This window comes from Linepithema humile, chromosome 2 (assembly GCF_040581485.1).
Source record: "Linepithema humile isolate Giens D197 chromosome 2, Lhum_UNIL_v1.0, whole genome shotgun sequence".
Lineage (NCBI taxonomy): Eukaryota > Metazoa > Arthropoda > Insecta > Hymenoptera > Formicidae > Linepithema > Linepithema humile.
Window position 1 is genome coordinate 2,012,667 of NC_090129.1, and position 26,157 is coordinate 2,038,823.

General features: G+C 41.4%; 1 protein-coding gene across 10 annotated transcripts in view; it reads left to right on the plus strand.

Annotated features, from left to right (window-relative positions):
- Positions 1-26,157, plus strand: part of dlg1 (discs large 1) — a 311,020-nt gene that overhangs the window by 141,663 nt on the left and 143,200 nt on the right. For 9 of the 10 annotated variants that reach the window (XM_012376102.2, XM_012376104.2, XM_012376103.2 and 6 more), the window contains one exon: positions 3,869-4,036. In XM_012376102.2, coding sequence (XP_012231525.1) covers positions 3,869-4,036 — 168 coding nt within the window. Of the gene's footprint in view, positions 1-3,419; positions 3,639-3,868; positions 4,037-26,157 lie in introns of those variants that run through there. The other variant, XM_012376112.2, reaches the window with a different exon arrangement.

Genomic DNA, 26,157 nt, shown 5'->3' on the forward strand with positions numbered 1-26,157 from the left:
CTGGGCGTTAATTTGGTAAACCGACTTGGTCGGAAGCATCGTCATTATCCATTGTAATCAGCCACGCGCCGATAGCCGCGATGATCCAATTCGTAAACTACATAAAAAATCGGCACGCTATCGTTATTGATGCCGTTTTGCGATCCGCGTGTTTACGAACGGAACACGACGATTACTTGAATCACGGCGGATCCCCGGGTGATTATATTATGCATTCCGTTTGATTTAGGTAACTTGATTAACTTTTGAGAATAGTATATCGATTGATCGAAGCGCCGATGTTATTTGTAGTCTACAAGGAAGAATGTACCATTAACTGAACTTTATTATTGATTATCTCTTTTCAGTCTCCCCGAAATGCTCGGCAATTGCTATTTTTCGTGATATTCTAATTACTTCGTTTTATTGTGCGCAACGATACATTTCGCACCGAATTAGGTCAGAAGTATTAAGTATTTGTTTATACGCATTTATTAAACATGCGAGCCTATTAATTTGCAAAATGTAATAAATTGATGATTGCAAGCACAAACAAGTTGTTATTCTGGAAACGAAAATCGCCATTGGAAAGCATGCCGCGAAAAACATACAGTAGAATGCAAATTCTAAAATTATCGTCCACCCAAAATACGATTTCAAGAAATTGGTCGGCGATCCTGCCGCCCTCGCAGCGTGAAGTTTAATTAAGCGAGAGTTTAATCAGGCTGGTACGTAAATTTACGCTCGGACACAATTTCTCCGCGCATCGATCTCAGACACTCTCTGCAGCGTCTACTATTGTGTGAGTTACATTTACCGTAACGTAGCCGTCATAGTCGCACGACACTCAAACGTAAAATTAATGATAGTAGAGAACCGCGAAGTAAATGACGCGATTCATGGAATTTATAAATAGCTCATGTCGGCAATTAATCACTCGAGTTCTTAATTTTAGATTCGGTAAAAAAAAAAAAAAAAAACTCGACAAGTCCTTCAGACCGCCAATCGCGGAGACGCGCTTTAGCGTCGGAATTAGACGATGCCTTTGCCGGAGCATCAGCACACTATTGATGCCAGTGTCGAGTCGCTTTCAAAGCAGTACCGACGTCGACGTCTGCCACGCCGAAGTATTGCTTCTAAATAAAATTGAAGCTCGGTCGTACTCAAGTGCAATCGTTCAGTTACTCTTCGTTAATTTGAATTATTCGATCGTTTATGTTAGATTCCAACTTTTCGAAAAAAATGCTTGCGACGCAGTGTGGATTTTATTTCGAGAACATTAAAGAACGCGTACGTGAAGCGAGCGAGATGTATCCAACAAATCAACGTAACGTTTCGAATATAAATAGTGATTGTGTCTATTTCAAAGTTTGTGAAATTAAGAATCGCTTTTATGTTGATAAAGCTTAAGGCATTTTAATAATTTGCAAAGTTAAAACGATGTGTACTTGACTTGTGGTGACTTGAAAGTTTTTCCGCTTATATTTACATTAATTTTTGCCGGAGCGCAGCACGAGGAAAATTTCCGCTCGAAAGAGTTCATTGGAGCTTCCGGCACTCGGATTGAAGAAAAAGAGAATCTATTAATTGGCATGATCGTGAATAACCGACTCTGCTTATGAAAGCAATCATGTTTTTCTTGGAAGAGTTATCTTAGGGAGATTCAGTGAGGAACGTGGGACGAAACGAACGAAGCGAAGAAAACTCCTCTCGTAATATCGTTATGAAAAGAACAAAAATTAAATTTGTGATTTTTGGTGAAGTAAACTCAACGATGTCTGTTGTTCTAAAAATTTTATCCATTCTTTTTTTCGACGTCAAGATCACGCGCCGTGTACAGCAAACACAATTTTTCGAAAGAACCGCAATATTGAAAAGCGGCACGCGATAAATAAAGGTACGGCGATGTAACAAATCAAGGAGATGCATTTTACACGGAATAGAATGTTGATGGAGATTGCCCGCCGGAGCTCCAAGTCTGAACTATTTCCCTCTTGCACGCGTGGTTTCTCCATAAACAATATATGGTAGTGTTTGGTATTCTTGGAAGCCCGTAAGCGCTTCAATCACTCTGAAATTTTACTTCGTCTATGCTACAAATTACGCCCGCGCGAGCATGCGGTCTACCCAAACATTATCTATTTTTGCCCTCGCTTCTGTCAGTGAAATACGAATGCACATATCGGTAAAATGTTTAAAATCGAATGCAACTATAACATAAAATGATTACATTCAACTTGAAATATTTTGATATAGTGGCCAAAAAGAACGGAAGATAATAAGTCTTTAAATAATAAATATGCAAAAAATTGTTTCTTTTTACTTTTGAAATTTCTGTTTTACATTTAAAAGAGCACGCTCCATTTCATATAATAAATTCAAAGGATTGCTTATGATTATTAAAACGAAATTTCTATATAATAATTCGGAGCTTTTGTTAAAAGTCTGCTAATGAACCGATTAACGCAATTAACACGCTTCCGGATAGCACTTTGAATATTATTTTCACGATGAATCTCGGCATTAATGCACGTTCGATTGCAACGTCATCGCCTTTATTCGCGTTTGCAGAATGCACAATAATGGCTGACGCGATTGTGTCGGTAGAATAAAGTGTGCGGGTGGAATAAGAGAGAAATATAGAGACAGTCCGATACTTATGACACGCTTTCAGAACACGAGAAGCGAGAGAAAAGGGGGATTTGATTCGTGACATATATCCCGACGTTCTCTTCGCCATTGGTATCGATCTCTCCGACGATGGGCACGCCCGCGATACTCGATTGAAAGCTCTCGTTCCAGTAGCTCCAACAAAAACGGCGAGGCTAGCAGTGGCTTAAACGAATCGCGAAAATTTACCTCGAAACTCGAAACCAGCATAAAAGTTCGAACGTTAATTGAAAAGCTCGCCTCGCGCTGGAACGATTGAAAGTAATAATTAAATTAGGTTTGAATCAAGAATTTTTGAATAAGAAGGAGAGAGAGAGAGAGAGAGAGAGAGAGAGAGAGAGAGAGAGAGAGAGAGAGAGAGAGAGAGAGAGAGAGAGAGAGAGAGAACTAAATTGATTGTAATGTATTAGTAGCTGATTAATGGATTAAAGGATTAAAATATAATTTTTGAGATTTATAATTAATACATAAGTATATTATATAAAACATGTGGGAAAATTACATTTGAAATATTTTTAAATATTTTTAAATATTTGACTTTGCGTTACATATGATACAAAATGCATTAAAAAAATTTTGTAATCGTTTTTACAATTAATGAAATACGGGTAGCAGCTCATTAAATATTTATCTCTTTATTTATTTTTTTCTCCTGTTTTTGGCATTACGTAGCGCTTCTATTTTACTTGAAATTTGCGCAACGGCAAATCGAGTGAGTTTTGATGGACAGCATACACTGAAAAATATATATTCTCGAAATATCACGCGCGGACTGTTTTTGCACGATGATAGACTGGGTGTCGATCGTACGTCATTCAAGGCGTCGATTTAGTGATTATATGTTCGCCGTGCCGGCCAAAATACGAAAACGTCGAAGAGCGAAGCGTCATGCCGATTCGAAACTGGATTCGCTTAATGATCGTGGCGCTAATGCAATTTCGCGTAACGCCGACAGCGGCAGAAATGTTTGCGGATACTGCTGGTGTCGCGTAAGTTCCAACAAGTACCGCGAACTAGGATAAGATTGCAACGATGATAAAAGATATTTTATACTAGAACTCAACTGACGTCAGAAAGATTCATTATTGCAACTAGCAGTAATCTTGCTCTAAAGCTGATTATTAGAATATTAATATCTACACATCTGAAAACCAGAGCTTGTTTATGATGTGGCATGTAGGATGATAATGGAATGAAATTGTTTTTCTCTTTGTTACAGAAAACGAGATATGATAGCGCAGGAGTGGAGGAACAATTGCCACCGCCGCCGTCGCCACCCCAGCTTAAAGAGGCAGCTCAGCTGGATGGAGTTCCCAGACCGAATTCAGTCGACCGCATCCTTCATTCTGACGGCATTCAGAACATCAGTCACGAGACGCTCAACAAGGTAAGAATACAAAGATAAAAGAAATAATAAAATATTGATCGAAGAGACTGCGAGAATTGAATAAAAATCTGAGCTTTTGTTCAATGTGAATAGCCTTAAAATGTAACAAAAAAAGAGGAAGTCTAATTGCTGTGAGTACTTAAATTTATCGTTCAATTCGAAAATTTGAATTCGATGTAAATGGGGTGAAATAGTAAATCGAAAATGCGAAGGCCAACAACTGACGCATGCGCGCACAAGCTTTAACCACTCGCCACCTACGGTTTCCTCCCTGAAGATATTCACCCTTACCGCGTGATCGATAGAAGCAGACCTCCTGCGGTTGGTAACGATCAGAGGACAGACCTCCCACGTTACCGAGTGCAGTCACTGCCGACAAACCTCGACGAGCGTTTACATACAGCTGGTGGTCAGACATTTGTACATCTTTTTTTCATATACATCTTCAACTCGTATAGATGCGATTGGAGTTAAAATTTACAAAGTTTAAGTTAAAAAATGCAATAAATTCAATTGAAGTCAAATACTAAACTTTTAAGAACCAGCAAACAAGCTTTAATTAATTCTAAATTTTTAGTTACACTTTATTAGATCCTCCAATAGCAATTTTATTATTCAAATTTGCTTAAAGACAGTTGAAGATCGCTACTGGCGAATCCACCCCGAAATAACTTGCCGCGCCCTCCATCAGAGGGCAGCGATGACACGAGGGTGGCCTCAGAATTCCCGGAAAAGCCACGCGATCTCGCTACGGTCTGTCACGTGGTAAGATCGAGGTCTGCATTACCGTGGCTCCGTTGACTGGCCGCAACACGTGGACAAAACAGTTCGGCCGCGACTTTGCAGCCCGTCGGCCCCGAGAGCCGGACACGCGACGGAACTCGGCAGCGACTCGGCTGCGGCTGGTTACGGGTGGTGCGGTGCAACGATGCGTTATCCGGTTGTTTGCGTCACGGGACTGCCGTGATCGCGCGGGACACGACACCGAAGACAGTCTCCCGGCGAAAGGGTGTTTCCCCCGCGCTGGACCCGTCGTCCTTGGACACTCGAGTGCGAAAACCGAAAGGCATTATTGATCGCGCCACGGGAGTGCAATGTTTTTATTCGTTCGGCCGGTCGATAACGAGACCGATACGGAGCGGAATATTCGCGGCCGCGTATTCGGACCACTCGATAATCGGCGGAGGCTGAAGTGTACACCCGAATCATCGTGCGCCTTCCGGCATTTAATTACGTCGATGGGTGACCGGCCACCGGGAGCCAGCGCCCGGACACGTCGTGCTCTCCCGCAATCGCACGCAATTATAACGATAGCCTTTCTCGCTCGCGTATAAATAATACGGGAATTAGGTTAATTAATTCGACATGCGCGCGAGCGTTATCGCATCACCGCCACTCCGGCCAGATAATTACATAGTTGTAATTACAGAAGTATGCGTGGCGTCTATATGAGAATGCTCGGATTACTTCCGAAAGATTTTCCATGAGACTGGATTTTAATAAAATTTACATTAATCTAACATTATTCACGTTTAATCTACCATTAAACGTCTCGTATATTTATTAATGTTATATTATTTTATGTCACATTTAAAACGTTTAACTTCAAGGCATCTGCTGATCGATATTGAGAATACCAGAGGTGAGAGAATAGCGAAAATATGATAAACTTCCGTTTCGAAATTACGAAACACGGGAATTTTGGAATTCAAATTTTTCTGAATCTTCGAAATTCTCAATAGGCATTCTGTGCACATAATTGTATACGTAATTCATCGCGTTTGACAATCGATGTCCACTGAATTTTATTCCGCTGCGTCGACTCGGGAGAAGGGAGAGGATCGTTAAATATAAATTATGCAGACACGTAGAAATGCGAGATACGACTGCGTGAAAATTCAACGGTTCCATCCACGTCAGCGACCACGCGGAGACCATTTTCACGGAATTAGTTGACAATTGCAATTTACGCGCGACTTGTCGCAGCTGCAAATCGAAATCGCGGGGCTTTTATCGCTCTCATAAACGGATCGTTAAAACAAAAGCGAGGTATGCATTTCGCGAGACTGATTACGCTCAACATCGTTCTTATGTATTTCAATGTGGCATTGGCCGCGATTTGATGCGTGGAAAAAATAACGATAAGCCGGACGTGAAAAGCGGTCGACGTAATCTTATTCCTACTTCGTATCGAACGAGTTTATAGCCTCGCGATTAATAGGTAATCGCGTCTTATAGCACTTTACATTATTACAAACGTCCCCACGTGAAAATATTTGCGATTAGAAATCTACATGTCAGTAAAATGCATTGTTCTTTTCGAATTATGAAGGCGCGAGAAGCAACAACCTTGATTTCCACGCAGACATAATAAATGTACATTTTTATGAGTATAAATATTAGTGGAAGTTTATTTGAAATTATATTACCAAGCGCATTTTTTTTTTTTTTTTATGTTTAGTCGATCAATGAAACTTTCTCGTGTTATGTCGGAAGTTCAGAGGCAGTTAGATAATTTCCTACGATCACGAACGTAGCTAGTGCTCGCTAAAGACCAAGTTTCATCTACTTAGGGCGAGGAGAGAACACCGGTTATACGGAGGTTACTACAAACTCGCGTTGCGCGCCAAGAGGGTCGTTTCAGCGTTATACATAATTTATGTCGCGCAATAAATTACCGTCCCCATCATCCGGTCTAGCACGATGGGTTCGCTACGCCAGCGGCGCGATAATATTATTTTATTTCAACGACGATGACAACGAATGTACTTTTCGTGACATTTTCCTGCCGCTGTCTCTCGTCGCGCGAGGCTACTTTTTCCTTCTTCCTGGTTTTTGCCAGTGCAATTTATCGACGCGGTTTTTTACGGAAACCTCTCGACATCGTCAAATCGGGGCCGTCAGGTGAAAAAGTATTCCGGAACGACCTTGGGCGGAAAAGTCGCGAGAATACTGTGCGACCTCCTTAGATACAAAATAATTATATTTGAATTATATATGATTTAAATGTTGCACGTGTTCGTAGAGTTCGTATCGATAGAATAAAATTTTTTATAAGAAAATAATCTGTGAACGAAATAGTCATAAAGTGTGAGCGGAAGGTCCGAATACTATTTTTGAATCCCTTTTTACACAATGAAAGTGTTATTAGAATGTCAATACGGAACTGAACCGAAGTTAACAGATTTATAATAACAAAATCATGAGCTTTCATTCCGCTTACAAAATCTCGAGAAAAATGACCAACACACAAAGAAATGGATGGGTGGAATTCAGAAGGATTAAGGTAGATGAGGGTCGGACACAATCGAACACGCTCCACTCGCATCTCCTTTCTTCTCCGCGCACGGTTCCGTCGGATACTTGTCCTCCATATGACCTAGGACGACCTAGATACTACCTCCAGTATTGCTCCTTTTCCTGACCCACCGCTTCTCGGTCAGCGAAACGTTCGACAATAAAACTCGCTTTTCTCGAGGCGCGAGACCCGATTTTTAAGTCGAGCGACGGAGCGACGCAAAGAATTCTCGATATCTTTTAAGACTGCGAACAAGACAGCGGAAAAGAACTACTTCGAGGGAAATCCGTTTCAAATCTACCGCAATAATTTTCCGCACAATTGAAGAGTGACGTTTAATTCATATTATTAAAGTATCGATAATATATCAATTAATTATTCACACTAATTTATCCTCTAGATAGAAGAACCGAGTGATTTGCGTGTGGTTTGCCGGCTACAACGGTATTTGACGGTGAAATTTATCGTTTATGATGCTATTAATTTACACACGATGAAATTATCTCGATATTTAGTTTAATTTTCGATATGATGTTATCAAGATCCTTCCGCACAGCGTATTGACATAAATAACTATAATAATAATCAGTTAATCATTTTCAATGAATTCCATGCGAGGTTAAAATATTATCAAATAGAAATCTGATTTTAATTTTCTTTTCAATTCTATGTCAAAGATGTTGTCGAGTTTGTGCAATTTTTATATGTAGCTGTGCGTTGTACAATCGTGACATTGGCCATTAATGTGCCTGCGATGCGTGTCACCCAGCAAGCAATTCACGAGAATTACAGTGCAACGAACTCTTTGCATGCACTGTGTCAGACTCTACTTGACATTTACTTCGAGCACTCGGACGTAACCGGATTCGCGCGCGACGCAAAATAACTTTGTGGACCGATTTAGATAATTATTTAATGAACATGTTTCTACCGCGGTTTTTTTATCGCGCGCGCCTGCAATTTCGCACATATATATAAGGTTCATAATTTTGTTGGCGATCTTGCCTTGACATTTAGCTTCATCGACCGGATTATACTCTCGATTAAATGTTAATCGAAATTTTGCATCGGCGTATTTTGTATTATTTATCGCGGACGCTCATAATCATCTAATTAGTATGCATGCAATTAAAATTTCTTCGTACGGTCAGCGTGCGCCGAAAAATCGGAAAATTCGCGAAAATTCCAGAGCACAGGTTCAATTTCGGGCTGACTGTAAATTGCAAAACATTCTCCGACCACTTGGCTAATCGTGGTTCAAGCAAATAAACCACGCGACAAAATTAAATCGCTATTTGCGATTACTACCACGTGCTGTTACTACGTGCGTTTAACTTGCTTTTATCGCGATGCGTGTTACGATCGAGTTAACGTGCCGTGTTACATTCTAACTTTTAATCTGATCGTGATTAAACTCTGGCGACCATGCAGTTGCACAGATTGAACTGATCGGAACAAGAATCGTTATTCAATGCGATATTCGATGCGATATCCAATCAATTGCATCATTTACAGATAGGACCCGTTCACTAGATTTTCAGCACTCCAGACGCTGTCGCATTCGCGAGCGACGTTAGACGTGAGTTTTGAACGCGGGCGACAAAAAAGCAAGCGAAGAACGTAACATATGCGAGTTTCAAAAGTTATATGCATATTCGCGAGAAAAAAAAATTGGGTTACCGTAGACTGCGCAGAAAAGAATTTTCTACTTTGAATATATCCAGCGAGGCGTTCTCGTGATACGAGCGAATCAATCGAGAGACTTCGTGAGATTGCAAATTCGAGTTAGTCGCGAACACGCGTCCTCGTGTATGGAAAACGAAGACGGGAACCGTCGCTGCTTGATATCGCGACACGAAAGCGGGCGCTGCGCGCCTTACGACTTCGTGACTTACAAGTGACTCTGGCGTGACTCGTGTCTGACTACTATCTTGCGCCACCCCTTCTCGACTTTTCCTCGATTATTCGCCCGCTTTACTTCCGCATTCTTCGCGTACTTCGTAGAGAATGCAGAAATAGTACGGCTAGTTGTCTGTGTCTCGAAATAATTTTCTCTCACGTGCTGTATGCAAAATGTATATTAGGTTAATTTTAAATTATAAAAAGAAAGGTTAGATTATTTTTATACGCTGAATCGCGTAGCTTTATACTGATATCTCTAGTTCTCTCGCCCGAGATTCGATCCGCGTTATCTCAAGAACAAGTAAAATTAACGCTCTATTTTTGTTAGAAAAGTACAATTGTCGATTGTATTCTCGTCAATGCTTTACGCAGCTTTTTTTTCTTTCTATTCGCTGTAAACAATTATACTCAATGAGCAATGCTCTTTTGCTTCGCAAATCGAAATGAAAAGAATAAACATGTACAATGGACGCAGCTTTTCATCGAATGCTGCATCAACACGGGAAAATCTCCATTCAGTAATAACGATGATCCACAGTGATCGATGTTTCCATTGAGAGTGACTTCTTTTTATGTACGGAAAATATCGCATAAACTGGCGCATTCTAACAGCCGACTGTCAAATGGCACAATACAATAGCCGCATTGTTCGCACCTGCCCGCGCCGTTTTTAATTAAAAGCTTCCGCAATGATTTTCCTCTTTTTCTCTCTGCGCGTTTTTTCCTCCTCGGTTTTATTTGTTTTCTTTTTTTTTCCTTTTTATTTTATTTACCGAGAGTACTGCTGAAAGCACCACGCCGGTAGACGATATCGATTCGAACGACCGCGAGCGCCCGAGTACTCTTCACCGAATTACCTTCGACCCCGTATTTTTCAGCGTAAACATTTCCAGACGCTTATCGGAAACCGCTTGTAATTCGATTACCTTTCGCTGGAAACAATGAGATTTCTGCTCGCTGCCGCGCGGACGACATGCGTCGCGCAAAATCTCGTTGCGAACTCGCAAAGTTGACCGCGTAATCGAATAATCTCTCCCTGCAGCCGTTCGCTACGTGACAAATGCTAGGACTTTCGAAAAAGTCAAGACAAATTTGGGGCAAAAGTCACAGGGTTTTACGAAGTACAAACAATTCTGCGAGATGTTTTGCAAAATGCAAATAATTCTATTTTATGACATGTCTCTCTACTTGAGGATTGCTTTCTCTGCATTTTTGACATGCGAATTGAATTTTCTGAAGAGGCCAATTTATACAGAAATTAACATTTTTGTCACATAAGATAAATTCATCCCCTTTATGATGGCACTTTGTGTACCGCGACAGGCTTCTTTGCGACAATCCTCGAAAGTAATATTCGTGACAATGCGACGGTCCCGCTAACTCGAGCCGCTTTCAAAGTAATCATCAGCCAGCAGCACGATGAAACATCAGCTGGCGGCGCTCTCGCTGCGATAACAATGCGCTCGTCAGCGTCGGAGTTTCCGTCGGCAGCGCGCAGCGAGGCGTTTTGGCGATGCCGGAGTCTCCGAAAGGATTGCAGCGGGGTTGTTTCGGGGCTGGATGCGGTCTCTCGAGAGTGGATGCAGTTTTCGCGAGGTGGCGGTGTAGTTCACCCCGCTAGTCGCCGTGTAGTCGGTTGCACCGACACGATTGCATACTCACACACATACACACACATGCACATTGGCATATGTCTCTCGATATAACACACACAAACATACACGTACATCGATAGACAGGATATACATCGTGACATGACCGAGAGAGAGAAAACGAGGACCACTCATACACGTGAAAGTACACCCACACAGCGCAGCTGGCGGCGTGCTCACTAGTGTCTCAAGTGCGCTCAGTGACGTAGGTCAGTGCTCGCGACTACGGCCCGCAAGCTCTCCCAGATTAAAGCTCGCGCTTTCACCCGGGGAAAGCGGGAGGGAGCGTCTACTTATCTTTTATACGCAGCATTCCCGGTCATGCAGAGGCGCGTTCGTAAGATGCTCTCGCGCGAGAGTGCGACCGTTCATTACGAGGTATTTAAAGAGTGTGTTGCCTATAAGCGTGCACGTGTGTGACCCGTATTTGAAAGTGCACAATGTGTAATGCCGTTTTCTCGCGCCGCGTCAGACAAAACAAAGCGCGTCTCGAAGATTACCCGCTCGGTAATTACATCGCGTGTTAATCGTTTTCATTTCGCTAAACCGCGATGGAATGCTGAGTCGGTTTGAATGAATCTAGCGTGTGTGCGTTGACCGTCATCCGTTGCTCACTTAGCACTCCTCTCCTTTGTGTGTGTGTGTGTGTGTGTGTGTGTGTGTGTGTGTGTGTGTGTATAATAAGATTAGGTTGATATTTTCTGGAAAAAAATTTATACTTGTTAATTTATTACATTTTGTTGCCTCGAGGATTAATGAGCGATCTGTGACTGCGAATTAAATCTATGCACATTGCTGACGTTGGAGAATAAATTTCAAAGTATTTTTATAGATAAGAGTACACGTGTCGAGAGAGAGAGAGAAAGAGAGAGAGGAAGAATGTGTAGGATTTATTTGCATTAATACAATTTATATTCTGAATTTGTATGGAAAGTCTTGCGGCTATGAAATTTAAAATCAGCAAACATGCGGGAATACAAAATTTATTCATTTGCTACAAGACTCGAAGGGAATTGAAAAGTTTCGCGCTGCCAGTTCATTTGCCGTTGAATTCGTGAAGCATTCTTGCACAGCCATAACGAGCTCATTAGCATTACTAATGCGCATCACAGTGTTGATTCTGTACGCTTGTTTATCTTTGCACGTATCGTTATACTGTTTTGATTGCCGTCAAAATATTTGACGAGCCGATTCCTCGACGTTGCCGCACACAAGTCATTGATAATATCGTCGCGATAAAATATCACTGCGAACACACCCGGCGGGCGTTGTGTGCGCGAAATGCACGTGTCGAGACTGCGTAATGGAAACTCGGTTCACAAACGTTTGCAACACGTATATCGCAAGTGTGCCAAGTGCGGCCAGTGATGCAGGTCAGCGTTCGGCGCAACGGTTGGACGGCGTGCTTGGTAGATGCATTTTTTAAAGCTCGCGTGGCAAATACCGCAGTCGTGACCCATTTCGGCAAATTCCATCGTGAGCGGGTATAACGGAATTAATTGTGACGTGACGTATGACATTTCAAGCGGAACGTTTTCGTAAGACGTTAATCTCGTGTCTGAGCGGAGTAAAGCACTTTCCTCTTTTCTCGCCTCGTGTATTTCAATTTGGTTTATGGAAGGCGAAACATTTATTTACTTCAGCTCCGTTTTATGCCGGCTCCACGCCACGCTTTCCCCAACGGATGGCATTACCGCCTCGCCGAGCAACGGAATAAATTTCTATTTATTTGCGTAATAGCGTCAGACGGAATTAAGGTTGCAAACAGGACTCAATTAAAGTTAAGTAATTTGCCGTATCTGCTCGCACGACGCGGAGCGGTGTCGCGAAACTCTCTAATGGGGTTGCGTAAATAAACTGCAACTGTGTGTGTGTATTAGTTGGTAACAAACATTACGACAATGCGATGTAACGATGTTAACACCTTCAGCGTTAATGACATCGTGTTTCGTTATTGCGATTCATCGGATAACGAACACGTGGCATTTATCGACACGCTGCTTCCTCCGCGCGGCTCCAAAGGCGCGACTTCCTGCGACTGCAGGTGTTTCCTACCTATGCATGTCGTATACCGCATACATATAATGCACATGTGTGCAACGGATGTGAATCACGCGAGATGACGCGCGTTTACACTTAATACCGGGGCTTATTGAAACGCGTCTTTATAGTATGCGAAGAGTAGCGCGGCCATAAATCATTCTCCGCTAAGAAACCTGTCAGTGGCTTTTCCAGAACAGCTGGCGTTCGAACGAGATCAAGACCAAATATGTCATGTTGATTACGTGTAATTTGACAAGATGATAAGATGACAGAAAAAAATGTTGCCGATACTTATGCAGTGAATTTCTTCTCGTTTCTAATATATTGACAGTTTCTTTCGATATATGCATATTTCTCGACTTGTTTATCAAAATTTTCATTATTTTCGGTCTGAGAGATTTTATTTTTTTATAAATATCTATAAATATCCGTCTTCGGAAAAGAGCGAGCAACATTTATCGGTTATTTAAGGAAATGCCGACGGTGAGCCAGTGCAAATTTAGCCGCCGTGCCTGTGCAAGGCTTCGCTCCTATCGAGAACATTCTGATTGAATAATTCAAATCGTTTATTGATCCCGTGGCGGATACCGAAGGAAAACGATCGTCCTCATAACTCTTCGTAGAGTGCTTTTGAAGTAGTGGCGGTAAAGTGCTTCGTACCTGCACGCAAGAGTTCCGGTTTTTGTCGTCCCAGAACTAACGGGGAAATCTTAGCGAGGTCGCGGAGTTTGTAAACACACCGGTGCGTATTATCGCGACTGCGAGTTTCCAATCGGTCTTACCGGGTCGTTCGGGCTCGTCGTACGTGCTGATATCGACCGACCTCTATGGCTCGTCGGAATGAGCTGCAGATCTGCAGTTTCTATGTGGAAGTGCTCACTTATCGACTATCCGGCACAATGGCACACCTATAGACGATCTTGGCAATAAAGTCCGTACGTCTCTAGTTTGCCAACTGTTTGTTTATGTCTTATGAGAGCCAACAATTCATCGTGTTTTTATTGTGATGTATAAAAAGTGTATTTTGTGTCGTCGGAAAATCAATTTGTATAATTAATTATTCGTATTTCGACGAGATTATTTTTGCGCGGCGGGATATATTTCTCACTTGGACATAATTTTAGTACACACACACGTCCTTTATAATTGTCTCCAGCTGAAATAGATTGCCAATTCGGAGAGGGTTAATAGGTCAATCTATATCTTGAAGCTACTAAATTAGATAGTCAATACCAGACTGGATGTGAACGACAAAAATTTATCTCGACGATGAGAGACGAAAGGATTTGTAGTGCTAAATTTAAAAAAATGTATTTCAAGCGAAGTATTTCGACGCGAACACGCTCCGTCTTGAGCAGACGGCGAGCAATCTCATCGTTCCTCCTTTGAATCGCGCAAGTAACTCGGTTTATTGCAAAGACGGATCATTTACCATGCGCACAATGAGCGTGTTTTGTACTACCTCAAAGCGCACGAGAAAATACGCGATAATTAAAGTCACATTGCGGAAAATACGTTTTCACGCTGTGAAATTCTCGTTGCGCTCGCCGTAATTACGAGCACACGCGGAAACTTCGTAATCACCTTAAATTTTCTTTACGACCGGTTCTCATTCTGCGCTAGATAAATATCACGCGAATATATTTTCGGAGTGCATATTTTTTTTATAATAAATGCGATTAGGCGTGAAATGCTGCAGCATTTGCTAACATTAGAGCCTATTATTTTTAACATTATTCTTCATTTCGAGAAGTTTTTGCTAAACGATTAGAAAAAGAGCACAAAATCCTCTTACAAAAAGGTGTGCGTTGCCGGTTACATCGCGACATTGTCCAATTATTGTTATGCAGGTGGTCAAGTCGGTTCTGCCATAAAGGCGGTATCGATTGCGCGTTGTGCTTATTGTAACTGGACTCGCGATAATGACCGATAACGAACGCTGAAGTGTGGTTTCAAACGCGGCGAGCCAATGCACGAGTTATCGAGTCGACTTCTCGTTCGTTTTCCCGTTACTCCTCTTTATGGCAGTAACGAACTGACGCTAACCCGCGCATTAATGCCGAACGCCAATTAACGTTGCAATGTGAAATGACAGGAAGTGCGCTTTTCCCCCCCGGGCGATAATAATCTCCTTTCACTCGTGCTTTCCACTCGATCTGTCTGCGTGAGATATTAATTTATGATTAATTACGTTCTACTGTCCATAGATGTTCCACAGATGTCGTGATCGTTATATTCTATGTTTATTAATAGGTTAATAGGACCAACTTCTGTATAAAAAGTATACAAGACGAATAACGAGAACAAATCTAATATTAATAATTACAAACAATATGTGTTCTCATTAAACGTTATTAATAAGTATGATTAATGAACGCACATTGATACTAATTGTTATTTCGATTTAGATTGTTTATCTTCGATGAAAAAAAATTTATACGAAGTCACCGCGTATCGGTATTTTTCAATTAACAAATTTCACGTAAACTATTCCAATATCCATACTTCACTGCGAAAGCGTCGAAAGTTACGTCACGTTTACGGCTGAGTAATTAAAACAACCGCGCCGATTAGTCCTCCGTCTGCAGCAGACAAGCGCGATCCATTCACGTTTGGGGAAACATCGATTAGTTTCGCGTTTCGCGCACGGAGGAACTTCCGTTTGCAATCAACTCGTCACTCGCCGCGTGTTTACGTGAACGAAATATGTTCGCGGACAATATAAAACAATCCTCTACAGACCCGTCCACGCTTGCTTTACTATCTATCATAGAACGCGTTTTTTGACGAGAAGCAGAAATATTCTACATTTTCCAAATTAACTTCTTACACAAAATCAGACGATGCAAATTAAATCTTCCGCGTTTATGTAATTTAAAAACGTTGCATTTTTGCTTTTAATAAAATATGGCATAATTATGAGAAATACTTGTTTTGCTTTAACAATCAGTTTTTGATATATCTTTGGATCTGTATAAGTGCAAATAAATTATAAAAAGCTTAGCAGGTGTTAATATCGCGTATCTAGTTCGCTACTTAATACGCTGAGAGAACGTATAATACGAATGGAAGTTACGCCAGTTACGAGGAAAAAGGAACATTCTAGTTAACGCGTTGCAATTGCTAGTAACTCGATTGCATTTCCGTCGGACGCATGTCAGATCAAATGTATGTTAAAGCACGCACCGTCCTTTCTCTCTACTCGCGCGAAACTCGATTTTGCGTTGTCCAGTAATACGATTCACATTGTGCGATTGAATTGCTTTCGTTGACGTTAGATTTTCTGGGCATTATTCCACAGGATCGCGAGATATTTAAGTGTGTCGTGTACAGAGCACTTCTCGACATTTCCATTGCGAAAATATTGATTTTATAGTCGCTAAAGAAGTTTATTATGCTTTTTATACACTCGGTCTTTTTATTAAACGCAAAAGAATGGAAATAAAGACTACTTAAAGGACTTTTTACAGGCAACAATTAAGTTAATAGTTGCGAAATTATATTGATAAATGACGCTGAAACAGTTTGCGAAGAAATGAAAAACAATGCGGAACAAATATAAACTCCTAACTGGAACAGTTCAGGAAATAGCAACCAATTAGTGGCAATATGCTAAAGAGAAACTCGTTCTAGAACTGACCGATCCAACTGGGCAGCTATTGAAAAATTGTGGTACGCATAGAGTAGGTCAAGCAATTATTCAGGCAGCGGAAGGAACTTGATACTTTACGATATTGAAAAATATGGTTTACCAGATGAAAACATGAAACCGAAACCGGAAATATACGTACGATATATTTTTATTTCGAAAATACGATTGTATTTTTTTCGCAACACTCTGATCAATCTATTCGGACGGTACTGCAGTTTTGCATTTGCATATGCGACGTGCAACTGCTAGGAGTTCCTTCTATACCGACCTGTGCACTTCGATGAACAGTATACTTGCCAGATGTCGTCTCCTGTTCGATCGCAAGCTTTACTGAAAGCTTCTAGATAAATCATACTCTGTAGTACACAATTTAAAAAAACTATACGATTCTTAATTTTTACAAATTTCTAAATTTTCATAAAATTTTTAATATTTATCAATTAAAATAAGTGTTTAAAAAATATATTGAAACTCAGCAGCAGTAAGAAACAATTTGACAATACAAAGGTCACTGACAAACGGAAAACAATAGAAACGATCACTGCCAGTGAACGGTATTTTAATCACGCCATTTGGAATTGCATCGCGATGATAACGATTTTGCGTCGCCGTAAGAAACATTGTGTGTCTGCGCAAAAACATTAGACAAGTTTGGTTATACTCGATTCGTGATTCGGCGAGTGATTCGGGTCTATCGGTTCATTAGTGAAACAATCGCAGTGCAGCCGACAATCGTGAAATTGTGGGGTAAACCTCCTCGAATATGTCCCCGACCACGCCGACAGATCCAGCCATGTGCTCGCTCTGTCCGCGTTCGAAGAAAGCCCATCATCCAAAAAAACTCGTGCGCTTCGACTCCATCGTCGACACGTTCTCCATCTCAGACTCCAATGCGGCGGCTAATGAGAGGGTAAGCCCAACGATTGTTTCATTTCATTTTATTCTCGGGCCTTCCAAAAGATGTATAATTCTGTTGTAAGCTTGATTGGCATTTTTTAAGGTGAGCCATTACACGGGATGTCCTAAAACTCTTTATTTTGATATTATGAACAATTATTACTTGTGTTACATCTTGTATTAGTACAGTTAGTACAGTGAGTGAGATAGTAGTTTGGCCGTTAATGCGACGCGAAAAAAATGAATATATAAAAAAGATTAATGGAGGTCTTCCAAATTTTCTCATACATTATGAAATTCCGTGGAAATTCGATGATATGGTTATCGACTTTGCTCACGGTTAATGACGTGTAAATGTTAAAGACATGTGATAACAAATCGACTGTTACATTAACCGCATCCGCTCGTCCTAGATTCGCAGCTAATGCAACGATGCATTTTCGTAAAGTATACAGAATACTTTGCGCAAATGCAATTTCGCAAAATTTTATTCTCCGGTTTTCGATTTTACAATTATAACACTTTTACTACACTTATTAATATTGAATCAAATATGCAGCAATTAGAACTTTTAAAGTTAATCATAATTTTTCCTTTTTTCATTTGTCTTATATGTTTTTTTTTTTTTTAATTTTTGCAAATAATTTGCGCTGCTTCTTTATAAGTGAATAATTTTTAACGCAAAACGAAAGTTAAATAATGAAAGCATTTGCTATCATTATTTTTGCACAGACGGGGCATTTTGCAATTCGATTACTCGTACGCATACCGCACCTGGTTCTTATCGCTGAATTTGCCTTTCGATGGGCCACGCTGCAAGAAACATCCGCGAATATGCTTGCTCGTGCTATCTTTACGACTTTCCTATCGGCAACACGACGCAAATACGGGGCGTGTTATGTATACGTTCAGGGTATAAATGACGACTGCACGAATTTATTTAACCCCACAAAATCATCCTCGGAAAAAGTGTGCGAAAAGGTTATTCATGATAATTGATTTTTTTTAGCAAAATATTTTAAATATTTTTTAAATAATTCTAAAATATTTAAACTTTTTTAGTGTTTTTGATAGGCGTTTAAAAATCCACACTAGTTCAACGAATATCACTATATTATATATATATATATATACCTATAAAATTTATTCGACTGTGTTTAATAAAGCATTTTCAACATTTACGATATTTTCATGCTTAGCAATCAAATTTTATATGCAGCGTCTGAACCGCGAATAATTTTATGCATAGAAAATTAATACTCATCAGAGAAATATTTATGAAAAAGCGTTAGTTTTATTTATTCTTAATAATATTATATGACAGAATCGAAAAAGAGAACTTGGAAAAAATCATTTGTACCTTGTGTAAAATGTGTCGCTTGAATTATAAGCTGTGAATCATACAGATTAGATAACGAAATAATCTCATTTTTATTCTTTAACCAACCTAGACGGCGTAGCATTTAAAAATTGCGGGGGAACCACTAAATAATGCCAGATAAAAAAAAACAAGTCGTATATTTAAAACGCTCGCACTAAAACGCTAGCGACTCTTCCGTTAAAAATTCACCGTGCCGAAAGGTAGACCAGTAGCTTGTAATTAAGCCAGGAAATCCTGGTAGGTTGGATAACAGAAGTAAACGGATTCAAAGTTGACTGCATTATTGTGGAAAAACTTCCTCTCTATTCATTTGTGAACACATTATGAATTGAAATTGTTATTTTTATAAAATTGCATTTAGTAGATTGTTTCTAAATTTTACGTATTATATAATTGATTAAGGGAATTCGCTTACGTATAATAACATAATTTTTACATAAATCTAAATATATTTCCGTCCGTCCAAATCTTTTTTTATAATATAGTTTTCTCATATGCTTTATTTCTTATCCTTTGTTTTTGTTTACGAAAACTTAGCGGTTTTTCATGCCTGGCTTAGTTTCTTTTAAAAATTCCATCTGTCCGCGCGCTTTATTTTTGATGCAAGAAACATTATGGATGTACTAAAACGCTCTTTGTCATTTCTCTTATAAATAGACAAAATGTATGAAGGACGTGTTAGGGGAGTCGGCAGTAATCGGTGAAACAGCAGGTGGCCGATAATGCCCTTCTCTCCGGAGTCTAAACCCACCGCTGTTCTTTTATGATAATATCATTCGTGCTCTCAACCTGATGTCCCCAAAATGTAAATCACTAATGCCTTTCCCGTCCCCGTGATGTCTCGCACATGTCGATATCCGACCGTCGATATTTTCTCCAGCTGGTCGCGCGTTTATTAGAAATCCCTCGCCCGCATTTACACTCTTCTTTTGACATTCATTAAATTCAGCTGGTTTTCTACGTTGAAACGTAGAACTCTTACAAAACAGACATAATGACTTTATTATCCCTTGTCAGCGTAGAATATTCAATCGATTGTAAATTTAAATTCAAAGATAGTCGCACATTTGTGCCGACTTCTAAGGCTGCGTTTAAGAGGACGGGACAATAGTGAGCGTAGATCAGGTGTAGTCGCATCTCCGGGATCAGCTAACACGTGAAGTGGCTTGAAGGGCCCTTGAGTGACAAAGAGCCGGGCCGCTCGAGCAAGCTCCAAGGTTCCTTCGATCGCGAAGATTCTCGTCTACCAAAGCCCACCTCCGGAACGCTCGTGACTCGCTCCCTTTTGACACCGCTCCTCCTTGCTCCTCCAGGCGCAAGCGCTTTCACGGTAATGTTATCGAAAACCAATTTATTTCCTCGATTTATCGAGCGATTGCCCGAGTTACGCGACGGCAGCCGATTAGCATAACCGCATTGTCGGCTATTTATGCGCCCCGCTCGAGTTGGGCGGCCGACGTACCTGGAGGAAAGATCAGTCTCATAAATCAATTTCTCCCCCCCCCCCCCCCCGCGGGAGAGCGCGACGCGGCTTTTGTTGCCACTTTAATAATCCGTATAACAGAAGCGCATAAAGGTAAATCAGTTATACCGATTAATGCGCACTTTCAATCCGCGTACCTTTTACCATCACCGAGAACCAATCGCGATGACCACAATAACGCGAGTATTATCGGATGGAAAAATTGTCCGCCGCACTGACAGTTGTGCGATGAAAAATGGCGCGCGCAAATTGTAATTTATCGTCGTTCCGTTTCGCCGGTCGTCGTTCTGCGGTCGTATTGAACAACGCCGATGAAATGAATGTTAATTGCCGTTGCGCGTTTACGTCCCTCATCAACTCCCGGCGGCGATTTTTGCGAAAAGCGCGCGCGAAGCTTATTACAAATGCGGAGCGCGGAAATACGGAGTGCGCGGACGGACGTTGCGGATAGCGATTTAAAATGCGGAAACTATGGACCTCCTGCGGCTCGACTCTTTTATTATTTAATGTCGCGACGACGTCCTGGGAACGTAATAACTTTTATACATAAGTCGCAACGGGAGCGGCGCAAAATTGCTGCAATTAACCGTCTTACATTCCGCGTATGTACATGCCGTTGAGAGGTAAGAAAAACTCCTCCGGCTAATATTTTATTACGCTTTATAACGCCGTCGGTCTCCGGTTCTCCTTATTGAAGACTTTCATTTCCTTTTCCGCACCTCCGTGCTGATTTCTCTATGTTTACACGTATGCATCTTTGCGCTCTATTCTTGCTTCGTCAATAACCATGGCTTATTTTATTTCAGGTAAGTCACGCGAGTTTCTACTTCACAGCGCTGCGTCATAGCGTGAGTAATTTTTAATATAAATTTCGTAAATTATACTTCAACTAATGCAGCGAGAATTACGCCACTTAACGAATGTATTTAATCGCAACTCTTTAATATCAGCAAAATTTACGATTTTATCATTTAATTAATGTATTTCAGTTTTTCACATTTAATTAGTTTAAATTATATTGGAGTATATATTGTTGTGTGGAATATCGAATATTTTATAAACTTTTAAAGAATTTGCAAACATTTCCGTGATGCGTAGTTCACGGATTTTCAAAGATATTTCTTCAACAATGCATCGCCTAAGCCAACGACAAATAGCATAGTTAGTGAGCACACAATAGCGTAGTCGACCACTTAGTAGACGTGAAATCTTTCGTCGCGATCCTCTCGGTCGTTCAGAGAAGCGAATTCGCGGGAGCGCGAGGCACGGCACAAAGCGCTTGTTAGAATTAATTCGAAAAGACGCATGCCACTCTATGCGGGAACGAAGTTAGTTCTCGACGGCAAAGGCGAATGCAACAAAGATGGTGCGGAAAGTCAGTTTGAAAGCTCTTCAAAGACCCGAGACTCAACCATGTGTGGCTCTGTCGCGCGGGGAAAACTAAGGGAAAATAATAAGACATGTCACACTCGACGCGGAAATTACGCGGCTTTTGTTTTTAGAAAATTCACGCGTGCATCGCGGCAATCATTCGTCGAGGTTATTTTGGCAAGACGTGGAATCAATAACCTCTCGTCTCTAATTATTTTTTTATCACTTTAAAATTACATTTACATATTTTATTGCAACCACGAATTAGTCTATCATTTCTTATTGTCTTATTAAAATTTTATTAAGAACGTATCGTGAAATGGAATTTTGCTGAAATTTCTCTTGCTCCGTTTTCTCTCGTTTTTTTTAATCAATTCCACGCCCTGCGGAACTGTACGTAAATGTCGATCTTGAGGGACCGTAAAATTACGGAAAAATTTTTCACGGATAGTGCGCTCGCTCGCACCGGGCCAAATATTGGACCGAGCGCGCGAGCGGGACAAAATCGTTGCGAGATCTCGCACACGGCCTCATCGTTCGCCCGTTTTTATTTTATTTAATCTCGTCGTGGATGGATAAAGCGAGGACCGTCCAATGTGAAATAACCGGAGAAATACCCGGCACGTTCCTTATCGCCGTCGACCTAAATTACGACGTCCGTTTCGACTCGCGCTCACACCCGCGCACCCGCGCCGGCCGCTTCTTCTTGATTCTTCCTTTATAATCAGTTTGACGCGACGGGAATTTTAAGGCCGTCCAACCGCGCTCGCATTGGTATCGCGCGACGGTAACGTACGTACGTACGTGCTCGGCGCGAGTCGAGCTAGCTTATCACGAAACGTACGTGCGCCCCCGTCGCTCGTCTCACGGCATTAGCGGCGAGTTCTCAAAGTTCGCCCGACCGGTCCTGCTGCAATCCATTCGCCTTCCTCGCACAACCGGGATTTAGAAATCCGCCGTCGCTAATCGCCGCCGGGATAATCCGATTATCGGCGTTCACCAGCGCGCTCTTAATCCTAAACTCGCCAATGCGCCCGTAACAGATACATTTTCAGTTTTTCATCGCTCAAGCAAGAGATCCACTGAATTATGAAATTACAAAATCGTGGGAACATTGTTTGCGTGGGAGTTTCAATTTCAATCTTTAAAATTTATAATATTAACTAAATCTACAATATAATTTCTATCTTCGCGATGAGTTTCTTCAATTAAGACCGAAGCTCTACCTATAAAATCTCAAAGCTTCAACTGCGTCTCACGACTCTGACTAATAAACGGACGCGTAAACTATGTCGACTACATGTGCTCTTGTAAAATTAAATTCCACCGGTGTCATTGAAAACAATTTTGCCCGACGAACGATATAGTTAACACGCTGCAGTCATTTGCACGCGAGAATTACTGTTGGGCGCAGTGCTCATTCGAAATTCTCCCGGCATTTCGTAATGATATGTCCGCCGTCCTCTTTCATCCAAATTCGCACACGTCGCGCGATGAGCTCCCCAACAATTCACTAACGCGCGTGAACTTCCCGAGACGTAAGGACCTTGGCCTGAATTAATCCAGACAGACCTCAACGCGTAAACATTGGCTTCAATAACACGGAAAAGAAATTAATTGAGTGGCGTTTTCGTTTTTATTACGTTGAATGACGAATTTATATTAATGAAAAACGCAAGTCGTTACGACATTAAGTGTCCCAAGCTTTCACAATAGACTGACGTATATTTTTTTATCCTAAAATGCAACGCTTACTTGAAACTTTATACCCCGGACATATCTTATGCAAATAAAAATTTCGGTTCTCTGTTCTAGTCGTATAATTATTACGAGAGAATATTTGAATACTTTTCGCTTAGAAATAACATTCGCGGTCGTTTTGCAATCTTCTGTAAAGCGATATGAAAGCGGCGCCGCAAAAAGCGAGCGCCAGGGCGAGTTGCGGGCCGGTAAATAATTGCGAAAGAGCCAGCTGGCAGAGTGCGGCGGCTCATTTCAGGTACATACTCCTCTCTTCAGCGGGTAACGAGCTTTGCGTAGTAACCCTAATGGATATTACCCTGTCCGCGATGCATATTAAATTATAACCGAGTCTATCCGGGCCTGCTCCGCTGTGTTCGCATACTGTTCTATGACTCTTAAGCCCGTTAAAGGGTTACACACTCGCAAACATCGTCAGTAAACATATTCGTCGATGCGAATGGCGATGAGCCTGCGCGTAGCTTTAGACTCTTTGAATTGCAAACGGCAATTTCGGCGTTTAATCGCGCAGCTTTAATTACGAGAAGCGAAACGTTTCGAAGCCAGTATTAACTTTTGATTTTTATTAAAAAACTGCGAGACAAAAAGTTTTTTTTTTTTTTTTTATTTACAATTATGTGTGCGTGCAATTTTATTGAACCAAAAGTTTTTACAAATGAATGTTGTTTCGATAATTTTATAAATTTTTTTTTTTCCGTGTTACTCTCACATTGGTGCATCGCTATCTTTTACGCGTCAGCGCCTTTTCTACTATGCAAACGGACGAAAAATACGATTCGCACTGTACGCTCGCAGTTGTGCGGTATCTGCAGCAGCTAGATCACTCGTATGCGCTTTTGTATGCGCAAATGCATTCTCGTCGATGTCTGCGAAAATCTTTGATCTTGCCGTCGCGTCGGAAATTTTTCATATATCCGAATTGCACCATCCGCATTCCGTTTTGCCCGTTTGTGCCTTATGCGGGCTAATGCACAATGCACTCTCCGAAGGGGCAAAAGGGAGATGTTTCCGTGTGTGGAGCAGTCGACATGAGTCGCTAGGTCAAAAGTGATGGCATGCGCCGCATCAGGGAGTGACATACGACAAGAGTGTGCAACGGAGTTAGACACGCGATCGGAAAATACGGGAGCGTTCGTGAAATATTGATGCGAGAAATTCATGAAAGACTTATCCCTAGAAAATGGATAGACAGCGGATATTATTTTCATTCAATAGACAAAGAAGTGAAGTAACATTAAATTAAATAACCTCACAAGTTGGCTTGAATTTATAGACGCGTAGACTTCGGCGATCAAAATTATTATTATATAATTTACAGTTTACAACACTAGTTATCAGAAAATGCCTTTATAATATTAAACGTTTAACTGCACAATTTAGATTAATTGCGTTCAGCGGGCACTTTGTTGCACTTTGCATGAATATATAATACCAGAGCAATTTTGCCGATCGCAGTATAGCGCGTATACATATTTATATCGGTTAACCGGAGTTCGAAATTTAAACGAGTACAGTATGAGTATGGTATTAGTAATTTTTACAACGTTTGCCTTTATTTAAAGCAACGAATTAGCCCTTCCAGGCGTGCCTGTCGCGTATCTCGCGCTTGAATGTTCCTCACGCCCGCGAATTTTCCGCCTCTTGTATCGCGCAGATGGAAGTCCGACGCTTATTCAAGGAGCGAGGGGCGGAAAGCGAGTGACCGTGGCAGGTTGTAACAAGGGTAGATAAAGCGTTTCACGCACTACATCACTCCTAATGGAAACAAGAGGGTAACGAAGAATGCTCGGCGCGAGAGATAGGTTGAAAGTCGGGGCGGGATAAAACCGGAGTGTTTGATGGCGTGCAACATAAGGCACTATACTTACGTATATACCGGGTGCAAAGGTTTTTAGCGGCAGACACCCTCCTTCTGCTTCCCCCCCCCCTCCTTTCTCCCGCGCCGGCCGACCCTCATCATTGCCCTTGCCGTTGCGCGTTACTCCTTTATTTCCGACGCCGCGTATAAATTACGGGGCGCATCATGAATTACATCTCGTTGCTGAGATTCTTCTTTACGGCTCTCGTCTCGCTCTCGTGCGCTCGAGGATGTTAAAAGGACCGCCGCGATATAACAAAATTGCGTTCCTGATGTTTTTTTAATCGCAAAAACCACCGAAGTTTCCGATAATGCGACTGAATACTGGTAGCTTCGAGTATTTTCATTCCCCCTCGGCGTTCTTCTAATTTACTCTTTTACATTTATAACTCGGTGATTCAGCGAATTTATTCTGCATAGCGATACGCGACGCTTTATTTATGCGTCTACTCGCCGTATCAACTCGTCGCAGATTCTGCATCGCCTTTCCCGTTTTTGCGCGGAAGTACGATCTTGCTCGCGTAAAAAGGAAAGGAAATCACATGTCGAAACAACTCTCCGGCTTGTATCAGCGAGAGAACGGAAACATCATCCTCTTGCTTTGCTCATTGGCATGTGAAAAACGCTCCCCTGGGTATGTAAGTTGCGAGAAAAAGCGTCGTCCTTCAACGACGTGGAAACTTCGTCTAAGGTGCAGTTCTATCCGAGTACCTGCCGTCGGGCGCGCTTTCTCCGACAAAGCGGCATTTCTGTCTGTAATGTGGCACTTTACGTCGCGCTCATGGAGAACGATCTTTCCCGATGAATTGCCAGCTATTCTAGT